At 41.7% G+C, this 10,366-nt stretch overlaps 1 protein-coding gene across 4 annotated transcripts; it reads left to right on the forward strand.

Annotated features, from left to right (window-relative positions):
- Window positions 1-1,233: 1,233 nt before the first annotated feature.
- On the forward strand, window positions 1,234-10,101 carry LOC123424645 (probable glutamyl endopeptidase, chloroplastic). 4 transcript variants are annotated; one of them, XM_045108283.1, is made up of 16 exons: window positions 1,234-1,518; window positions 1,882-2,083; window positions 2,176-2,286; window positions 2,397-2,445; window positions 2,548-2,654; window positions 2,734-3,237; window positions 3,774-3,902; window positions 4,144-4,440; window positions 4,554-5,012; window positions 5,114-5,179; window positions 5,379-5,439; window positions 5,669-5,818; window positions 5,973-6,107; window positions 6,212-6,395; window positions 6,504-6,522; window positions 9,077-10,101. In XM_045108283.1, exons 1-16 carry the CDS (start codon window positions 1,314-1,316, stop codon window positions 9,378-9,380), a joined length of 2,982 nt encoding a protein of 993 aa, XP_044964218.1. In that variant the 5' UTR covers window positions 1,234-1,313; the 3' UTR covers window positions 9,381-10,101. The 4 variants fall into 4 exon arrangements, with proteins under 4 accessions (XP_044964218.1, XP_044964221.1, XP_044964220.1 ...); XM_045108286.1 differs by lacking the exon at window positions 9,077-10,101 and adding an exon at window positions 7,083-7,662 and having other exon boundaries at window positions 1,235-1,518; XM_045108285.1 differs by lacking the exons at window positions 6,504-6,522; window positions 9,077-10,101 and adding an exon at window positions 7,083-7,662 and having other exon boundaries at window positions 1,235-1,518.
- The last annotated feature ends 265 nt before the right edge of the window (window positions 10,102-10,366 follow it).

The following is a 10,366-nucleotide window of genomic DNA, read 5'->3' on the forward strand; positions in this document are numbered from 1 at the left end:
TATAAAAAGCACTTTCTTCACAATGTGTTGTTTTGAATAGAATAGGAAAATAAATATTCTTGAATTAATTTTTAACAAGGAAAGGACAATTTTTAACATATGTGAGTAAGATCTGATCCAAAGAATTTATGAGATTTTTTGGTAATTTTGGGAATAACATAAATGTAGGCTGCTTCTGAACCTAGGGCAAAACTTTACACATGAACATGACACATAGGGAAAAATTAAAACATGAACATGACACATAAGCAAAACTGATGAGCCGGCTCCTAGTCATAGCAATACATCACAATTTATAAGGCTATAACAATCTATATTGGTTGTGATCAACTAGAAATAAGGCAACGGACCGGTGATGTCTGCTTTACGGCCATTACATGAAATTTATGACATTTCTGACCAAAATGGTTGTTATGATTTAGGGTTTGGAGCCACCTGAACAGCTTACGGCCAATTAGTCTCAAATGGTCGTAGATTTACGATCATTTTTCTAGGATCACCGCGAGAAGGTCATAAATTGATATATTTCTTGTATTGCAATTCCGGATATAGATGCTCTAATAACTCCTTTAGCATTTGGAATAAAATAACATCATAAGAAGCCGGGCATCTCAAACGCGCCTGGCACATTTTACCCTCGCGCGTCTCTTTGGGTTAAAACAGACAAAAATCATGACGCGACGCCCTGACGCAAACGGACATCATCCCGCTTTTCATCCAACGGCAACCCATTTCCAACCCAAATTTGACCAAGTTTGTTTTGACGCGAGACACACTCGACACCCATCCTTGTCCTTTCCCGACCCATCCGTCGGTGGCACATCACCCATTCTCCCCTTCTCTCGACATCCAACACCTCCGGCCACGCCATCGTCGTCGCGGCCTCTCACTTCTAGCCGCTCCCACATCCACACACTTCCTCGCCTCGACACTGCATCTATTTCATCATAAATGCGTAATTGAGAAACTTACATTAAACTTCAGAATGATCTGGTTGGGCATATGTTTTTTCTAATGCACAGTATATGATTATTTAAACTTCATTTAGTTGGGCAATGTTTAAACTTGTATGCACAGTTTATAAAAAAATACGGCATCATACTGGTCGCGCCACGAAATGCGTCGACCGATTGGAGTCACGCACCGGCCAGCAAAACACGAACAGGATCAGACACCGTTCGCCTGATCCAAACGAAGAGAAAAATGGGACCAAATCTGCATTGGAGAGGAGTTGCCCTCGTCAACACAAGCCACAGTCACAGCACGGACACAACACTGAGCAACTACACGCCCTACGGTCCGGGCCTTCCCCTATGCTGCCTCGGAGGTTGGGCCAGCGCCTATGCTTCGCCTGTGCCAATCCCGCCGCCGCCGCGACACCTTCCTCCGCTCCGCCCCGCCGGCGCCTGCGCCTCCTGCCTCACGGGGGCCATGCCAGCCCCATCGGCTTCTCGGCGACGGCGATGTGCGCCGCCGGCTCCCTGCCCGCCGGCCCTGTTCCGCAGGACGACGGCGCAGGTGCGCGTGCTTCACTTGATCATCATGTATCCGCGGGGATTTTATCTGGGTGTCTTGGTAGTGGCCGTGGATTCGCTTGTTTCGCGTGCTGAATTTTAGTCGCCTGACCTGTTTGTTCTGATAATGTTCAGTTAACTCAGCTCATCGAATCTCCTTGATTAATCTTGTACTAAATGTCTGGAATTTCAGATGCCCTGTAATCTCAGGGGAACAGAATTGTTAATCTTCTCTAGTTTAGCCAAGAAACATACTGCTTTTGCCTTTTCATTTGTTTCTGACCCTATTAACGGGAGTGATGGTTCAGACTTCAGAGTTAAATAGCAGAACCATGTTCCAGTTTGTCAATGATGCGTCTACCTGCAGTGTCAGGATATCGTCTCCCTCCAAAGGAAATCCAGGAAATTGTGGATGTGCCACCGAACCCCAGTTACCATCTCTCCCCTCGGCGAGATAGGATCATGTTCCTGAAACGTAGAGCTATGCCTCCATTGTCCGAGCTCGCAAAACCCGATAAAGTACTTGCTGGCATACGGATCGATCCCGGTTCTAACATGAGGAGTCGGATGTATGCAACACCACTTTTATCATTTCCAGATAATATGCGAGCATAAGTATTTATTGTAACCTTCCTACAGTTAACAGTTGACTGATTTCTAGGTCCTTTTATACTGGGGTTAGTATCCATTTGCTGATGGATGATGGAAGTTTGGGTCCAGAGAAAGTGGTCCATGGATATACAGATGGTTCAAAGATTAATTTCGTGACATGGTATTTTTTTCCCCAGCATTCTTCAGTGTGTCTCTTCTAGTGTACATCCGAATTATGGCGTGCTGTCCTTTTTTCTCAACTGTTTCCTATTGTGTCTTTGTGAAATTCAGGTCACCAGATGGTCAGAACGTGGCCTTCACTGTGCGTTATGAAGATGAGGTGATTAGCTGATGCTTTAGATGTGAAACGGGAGCACCCTTTGGGGGGATATTTATGTTGCTGATTCTTTTGTCTATTTGATGCATCTCATGACTTGTGTAGGCGGGCAGTGACAGCAATTTAGTATTGTGGGTTGCTAATGCAGAATCTGGAGAAGCTCGGCCACTTTTCAAACAAACAGACATAAGATTGAATGCTATTTTTGAGCTGTGAGTGCCTTTTGTTTTTTCAGGTGAGCCGTCTTTCTGTTATTTGTTTCTCTCATAAATTAACACTCATCTTATACAGATTTGTGTGGGTGGATCATTCTACCCTGTTGGTTTGCACCATTCCGTCATCACGTGGTGATCCTCCAAAGAAGCCATTGGTTCCTTTTGGTCCAAGGATTCGCTCCAATGAGCAGAAAAATGTCATTCAGATGAGAGCCACAAAAGAAATGTTGAAAGATTTGCATGATGAAGAATTGTTCGATTACTATGCCACTTCTCAGTTAGTACTGGTTTCGTTGGTTGGGATAGTGAAGCCAGTAGCTTCCCCTGCTATATATACTTCCCTTAATCCTTCACCAGATGAAAAGTACTTGATGCTTGCCTCTGTTCACAAGCCATATTCTTCTATAGTTGCGTATAAAAGGTTCCCCAAGAAGGTTGAGTTATGGACAGTTCATGGCAGATTTGTCCGTGAAGTTTGTGATCTACCCCTTGCTGAAAATATTCCAATTGCAGCCAACAGCGTCCGTAGGGGAAAACGTTTAATCAGGTGGAGGCCTGACATGCCTTCAACATTATATTGGTGAGTCACAGAAGGCTTAGTCGTTTAATTCATGATGTACAAATGCAGTTTATATTAAAAAATGATACTATGTTCAATTCTGATAAGAAAATACTAGGTAAACTCATTTCCTTGGTATTTATAGTTCCATTGAATTTATGCCTCCTTGTTGCACTTGGTGGTTATGTATTCACATATTTATGCAGTTGTCTTCTTCTGATATATAGTCCAGATTTGTTGCTTACATTATCTATGCACTTGATGAAATTCTTCTGAGCTCAGGGATGAAATTATTTACTTCTAGATTTGGTTTACTAGTCAGAAGTTACCTGCGATAGGCAACCTCAAATAAGTTAGGAATTAGGAAGGGAGTAAAACATTTGTGAACAATATTTTGCCTTCCGACCTCAGTCATGACCTAATTGTATGTGATGTAGTTTCTTTTTGTAGAAAGGCGATCACTATACTAATGATACATTAGTTGTTTACGCCACACATGCTTAACTATAATAGAGGACCACTGTTATGTTTTTAAATCACATCTGATATTTTCCAAGGGTGGAGGCACAGGATGGAGGAGATGCAAACGTTGAAGTCTCACCACGTGATATAGTTTACATGGAACCTGCCGAGCCTTTAAATGGCGAGAAACCTCATGTCCTGCTTAAACTTGACCTTCGGTATAGGTATTGAACTACTGCGGCGATAACACTTTCTTCTCATGATGTTACAATGGAAACACTACTTTAGCTTCACCTATATGTTCATGGAGATAGATTTTAATTTTGGCATTGAAACTGTAGCTTGTAAAAAAATAATCTTAGCCTAGTTGTTTTTACCCTGCACTTAAAATACTCTGGCATACTTTCTCCAGCTGCCCATGTCTATGATGCTACACTACAACTCATGTTTTTGTCAAATCTGCAGAAGGATCTCTTGGTGCTATGGATTGCATGCACTGGTATATGAATATTGGCAGAAGACACGCAGAACAAGAACATGGGTTATCTCTCCTGATTTCAATGATTTTAGCCCACGATTATTATTTGATAGATCTTCTGAAGATGCTTACTCAAGTCCAGGTTCTCCAATGATGTGCAGAACACCCACAGGCACTCTTGTCATTGCAAAAGTTAAGACAGGCTATGAAGGGACCTATATCCTAATGAAGGGACAGGGTGCGACACCAAAAGGAAGCGTCCCTTTTCTTGATCTCTTAAACATGTATGCTGAAATTGCTGATCCCTTTCAATCATTTCTGCTCCACCTCTTATTTCTACTGTTGCGATTGTTTGAATCTGTTAACATAACGTGGGGCTCAACTTGCTTTTTTACAGAACTACGGGAGCGAAAGAGCGGATATGGGAAAGTGGCGAAGACAAGTACTATGAATCTGTTCTTGCACTGATGTCATACCATCCTAAATGTGAAATCCAGCTAAATGAACTAAAATTTCTCATATCGAAAGAGTCGAGGAGAGAAGCTACCCAATATTATGTTAGTATCTGGCCTGATAAAAAGAAAGTCCAGATTACTAGTTATCCCCATCCATATCCTCAGCTGGCATCATTGCAGAGAGAAATAATTAGATACGAGCGAGATGATGGTGTTAAACTTACAGCTACATTATATCTGCCTCCAGGCTATAATCCATCGAAAGACGGGCCTCTTGCATGCTTGATTTGGTCTTATCCTGGAGACTTTAAAAGCAGAGAGGCTGCTGGGCAAGTCCGCCGTTCACCCAATAAATTTGCACGCATTAACAACAGTTTTCCTCTTCTTTGGTTAGCTAGAGGGTATTATCTTTTTCTTAATTCATTTTTATGCATACTTTTTGCAATTTAAGGTACTGTCATTTATGTTTGTATTTATCTTTATGCCGTATCTTATCTTACAGGTTTGCAATTTTGGCTGACCCGACAATCCCTATAATTGGTGAAGGAGACCAGGAGGCAAATGATAGGTAGTGTTCTACCTATTCGGTTAAACTTTTTATTCACTTTCCCGTCTTTTTAACTTCTAGTGCTGCTACTTCATAGAAATATTGTACTCACATACTGCTACATTAAACACATAATCATCCAGTTGAAACATACCTTATTGCTGTCATGAGTTAACTAGATATGATGCTCACTTAGACGGGTGATTTATTGCTTTTCTAGGTACATTGAGCAGTTGATTGCCAGTGCGGAAGCAGCGGTAAATGAAATCATAAGAAGAGGGGTAATATTGTCAGTTACTTTGTTTCACACAGATTGTTTCATATTTGCATGTCCATCTTTGTGTATTTATGTTTCCCCGTACTTGCTTCATTACCCTTCTTTTGGATTAGTCGTGCTTCAAGTTAAGCACCTCACAAAAAATCTCAAATCTGTATAATCCAGTCATGCACAATGTAATTCAAGCATTACACTTGAGACCTTTGATTATATAAATTTATCCCGTTCTTCAGGTTGCTCACCCTGATAAAATTGCTGTGGGCGGTCATTCATACGGTGCATTTATGACTGCTAACCTCTTGGCACATGCGCCTCACCTTTTCTGCTGCGGAATTGCTCGCTCCGGAGCCTACAACAGGACATTGACTCCATTTGGCTTTCAGGTTCAGCTCTGCCCATTCATTTAAGCAAGGATCATAACTCAAAAGTTGCATCACCTGTCCCAGGTGGACTTGCCTAAACACCACTGCATTGTCTGCACACCATGCGTTCAGGTTGACTTGCCTTTGTTGATTTCTCCACGTGTTTTGCTTGCAGAAAGAGGTGAGAACGCTCTGGGAGGCTACCGATACATATATTAAGATGAGCCCTTTCATGTTAGCTAACAAAATCAAGAAACCAATTCTACTGATACATGGAGAAGAAGACAGCAAAGTAACAACAGCAATGCAGGTAGCAACGGTAGCTTCAGGGGTATTACGGGTTCTGTACATTTTGTTTATCCTACAGTTGTAGTTACTACTATCTAGGACTGAAATATTGCGATACTTTTGCAGTCAAGTCAATTTTATAATGCTTTGAAAGGGCATGGGGTGCCATGCCGTCTTGTGATTCTCCCATTCGAGGGGCACCGGTATGCTGCAAGGGAAAGTGTTATGCATGTAATTTGGGAGACTGATAGGTGGCTGCAGAAATATTGTGCAAGTAATTCTAGGAGCACCCAGATTATCGAATCGAGTGGTGAGTGGTGAGACAACACAATCACATGTTGATGGTGCACCAGCATGTGAAGCTTTAATGTTAAACTTCACGAAGATATCTAATCCCTCTGTACCTAAATAATTGTAGGTACAGAGGGAGTAGTCTGGTAAGGCTTTCTGTGCCATTGAGTTATCATTGTGTGATACCGCAACTAGCACGTCACTGAATTATTAGATATCTTAATTTCGGTGCTACTTGATTCTTTAGGATGGTAATAGTTAAAATTCATGTGCTTGTGACTGGTGGGACAGGAGATTTTTTTTTTCCTTTTGCAAGGGACACGTTTTCTTTCCCAAGTACTCCCTCCGTCCCAAAATAAGAGTCGCTAGTTTAGTACTAACTTAGTACTCCCTCCGTCCCAAAATTATTGTCTTAGATTTGTCTATATATGAATGTATCTAGTCACATTTTAGTATTTAGATACACTTATTTCTAAACAAACCTAAGACAAGAATTTTGGGACGGAGGGAGTACTAAATTTGCGACACTTATTTTGGAACGGAGGGAGTACATGTTTATAGATCGCGACACACTTCTTTATTTTTTCTATCTGAGTTGTTGAGCTTGAGACTCAAATACACGTTAATGAGTGCTTCCCTACTAAATTTTGATCTGACATTGTTGCTTATTCTTAAGTCATGAATTTGATGGCATGTTCCTTTGCAGAGCAAGCTGATACTAATGGCCTTAGATCATATTGGTGTAGGAAAATTTAAAGATAACGCACAATGACATTGATGTGTTTCCATATGCATACAGAAGAGCATCACTTCATTCACTGCTCCGTTTCCATATCATTCTCGACTCTTGTAACGTGAGGCTCTCAGTGATCATATTCATACAGGCCAATAAACATCATTGCTATCTGTACTTGTTGTCTGCTTCTCAACATAATATCTTCTATGGAGTTCCATTCTTGAATGTCACGGCATCATATCATACGAAGTGTTATATTATCAAGCTCTGCTAGTACAGAAATTAAGGTCATTATGATGAAGCATAACGAGGGTAAAATTCGATCCCATCCTGTTAACCAATGGTGTTTCAGTTAAGGTCATTATGTCCGTTCCCAAACTCATTCTGCAGACGTGTCCCGTATCTGAGACACGGATCGATGCGACTCTCTTTTTACTGGTATAATTGTATAACAGTGGACGGTTGTAAGGTTCTATACGACGGGTATCTCGAATTAAGCATAACCATATCAGAAATCGCAAGAAGGAATCAGAGAAATTGCTTCAGTAAATGATGTTGTCTGTAGAATAATATGTCCTCACGTTACCACCAGCGTATCTTGTTTGCTTTGGATAGATGCTTGGTGTTTCTGTTACATATTCCATTAGGATTAAATTGCTCCTATTGGCCTTCACAAAGCCCTCTCTTCACACCACATAAGATGATAAGGGTACTAGCAAAGAAATCCCCTGAAAACACGAAGGAAAAATAAATGTTGCAAGATGGGATTTAACATCTGAAGTTATTTTATTCTTTTGACTTCCTTCGACAGTGAAAGCTTAAAATGAATGTGAATGTCTCATCTCTAACTGATTGCACTCAATTGTATTTTATTCTCACTAGACTATCCTCTACAAAAAAAAATCTCGTTATTATACTGGGTGAGTGATACTATTGTTGGATATAACGAAACAAAGCAACGGGAAGGTCAATTATATGGTCCCCATCATCTGTAATAAATAGTTATAAACAGATACATAGACTGTTCTACCATGTGAGCTTCTCTTGATGATGCCTAGCAAATAAAACTTTTTTTTGTTGGCTTTGTGATTGTGATACACCCAGGTTTCAATCAAACAAGATCTTTCTGGATAACATCATAGACTAAGTCAGGTCTAGTTTCATCATATGCACAAGGACATGCTTTGGACATTAACAGTAGGTAGAATAAGACAACATAGTTTGATCTAACCACAACCAGCATCAATCATCAGGCCAACATTTCCGTTGCGGTAAAGGGCAATTTTTTAATCAGATTTAAAGTTTGGATATAGTCTTATTAATGGCGCTTCTTCTTTGGCATTCAAGAATTGTGACATGGTTTATTTATTATCGAAGAAAACCACGGGGCCAGGGACAGTGTAAATTTTATTTGGATACATTAAAGGATCAATTTTTAGAAGAGAATTTTGGATAATAAACTCTTATCCACTTTGATAATACTACCATGCTGTTTGAGAAGCTAGGAGCCTAGGTAGGAGAGTTGCTTCATTTGTGCTCACATAAAAAAAGTGACATAGGTGCTGACCAAAGCAACTGTGAGCACAAAATAATTCAGTATTACCTTGCTGGCAATACTATTATTTTGCACTGAACTTTGACTATTTAACCTGCAATATAAGTTCCGTTCACCACTTCATTTTGACAATTATAGAGAAAAAAATCATCAGTATACTTGCATAGGTGTATCACCATGGGTCAATTATTACTTTTAAGAGATTGTGTGGATGAACACACCACATGAACGTCACACTCACAACATACACGTACGTACACGCGTGCGCGTGCCCTACACGCGCCGTATTTGCAGGGGCAAGGTTTTTTGATAGCATTTTAATGTTGGTCGTCGTTGTCAGGGAATCAAATCCAAGCACACATTTTTAGACCATGCACACCCGCATCAGTTTAATTTTTTTTTTTTGCAGGAGAAAGACAAATGGTGGTCTGAAGTCTCCGAGACGTCAGAAACATCTCCGTGTCATAGTCTTGCAAGACTTGTGCAGGCCACAAGCCTCTCCATCTGTTGTGTCCATACAAGCAACACCCATACCATTCTGGTACGTCTCCTTCCCCAAGACCCCTACTTGCAACTTGGCGAGTGGAGAATTCTATCAGGTCACAGCAGAAGGCCAAGACAGCAACTGCCATGGCCTCATCCGGCGAGGCGAGAAGGCTCTGCGTGTTGCCCCTATCTTGTTCTCCAGAATACAATGCCTTCATCTGAGCTAGAGCTGTCCACGCACCCCATTCATCGCCGAAAGTCGCAGCGACCGGCTGTGATCAACGCAGAATATTTCCGCCTGTTTCGATCCTTTCATCTAAAGGCTCCATTCAGCCAGGGTGCGAGCGAACGGCTGCGACGACGCCTGAGCGAAATATCGGGATGATTGGCCCGTTTTTGAGTGTGTGGGCAAAGTCAACAAGCCCAAATGGTTCCGGTATGGGCACCTTTAGCGCCCGTCTTTTTTGGGTGCCTTCCAATGATTCCCAAGGGCCAAGAAGCCAAGCTTGGGCCTAGGAGCAACCACTTGCAGATCGGATGGCTGTTACTGTCTTACAGTGGCAAGCAAAAGGAGAGGCGGCGAGAAGACGGGGAAACGCAGCGGCAAGCAAGCGACCGAGAAAGCAACCCTAGACCGGTAGGTGCCGGAATTCAGAAAGCTCCGGGGGCACACGCTAATTTCACCCCGAGTTGTCGCGTTTTCGCCTCCATTTGTAGCCTCCTGTTTGATTCAGACCAATCACTGCCAGAATAAAAGGTAGTTGATCATAGCATTTGGTGCATCGCTTGACTATCGTGACATGAGATTGTTTTTTTGCCAAAATCAGCGACTCACAGCCAGCCAGGGTAGTTGCCAGTTGCCTTCACTGGCACTCTATTATTGTTAGCCTGAAACTGAGACATTTGGACGTGTTGCTGTCACTTAATCTATTTGGCACTGTTAATTCATTCACAGGTGTCCTTGGTAGTTTGGCATTTCCTGAAATTTGGATGCCCAGACCAGGTTGATGTGGTAGGGCTATGAATTCCTTTCGGGGTTTGCCGTTTACGGTCACAGCAGGGTTATTTTCTCAGAACTGAGCGAGAAATAAGCCTGTTTGTTGTAAACAGCTAAGAGATGGCCAGTACATCAAACATAACAGGATCTGAGCGATTCTAAAAGAATAAAAGAGACAAGATCAGTTTGATTTCAGAACTTCAGATATGTGAGCAT

Source organism: Hordeum vulgare, chromosome 2H (genome assembly GCF_904849725.1).
Source record: "Hordeum vulgare subsp. vulgare chromosome 2H, MorexV3_pseudomolecules_assembly, whole genome shotgun sequence".
In the NCBI taxonomy this organism is placed as follows: domain Eukaryota; kingdom Viridiplantae; phylum Streptophyta; class Magnoliopsida; order Poales; family Poaceae; genus Hordeum; species Hordeum vulgare.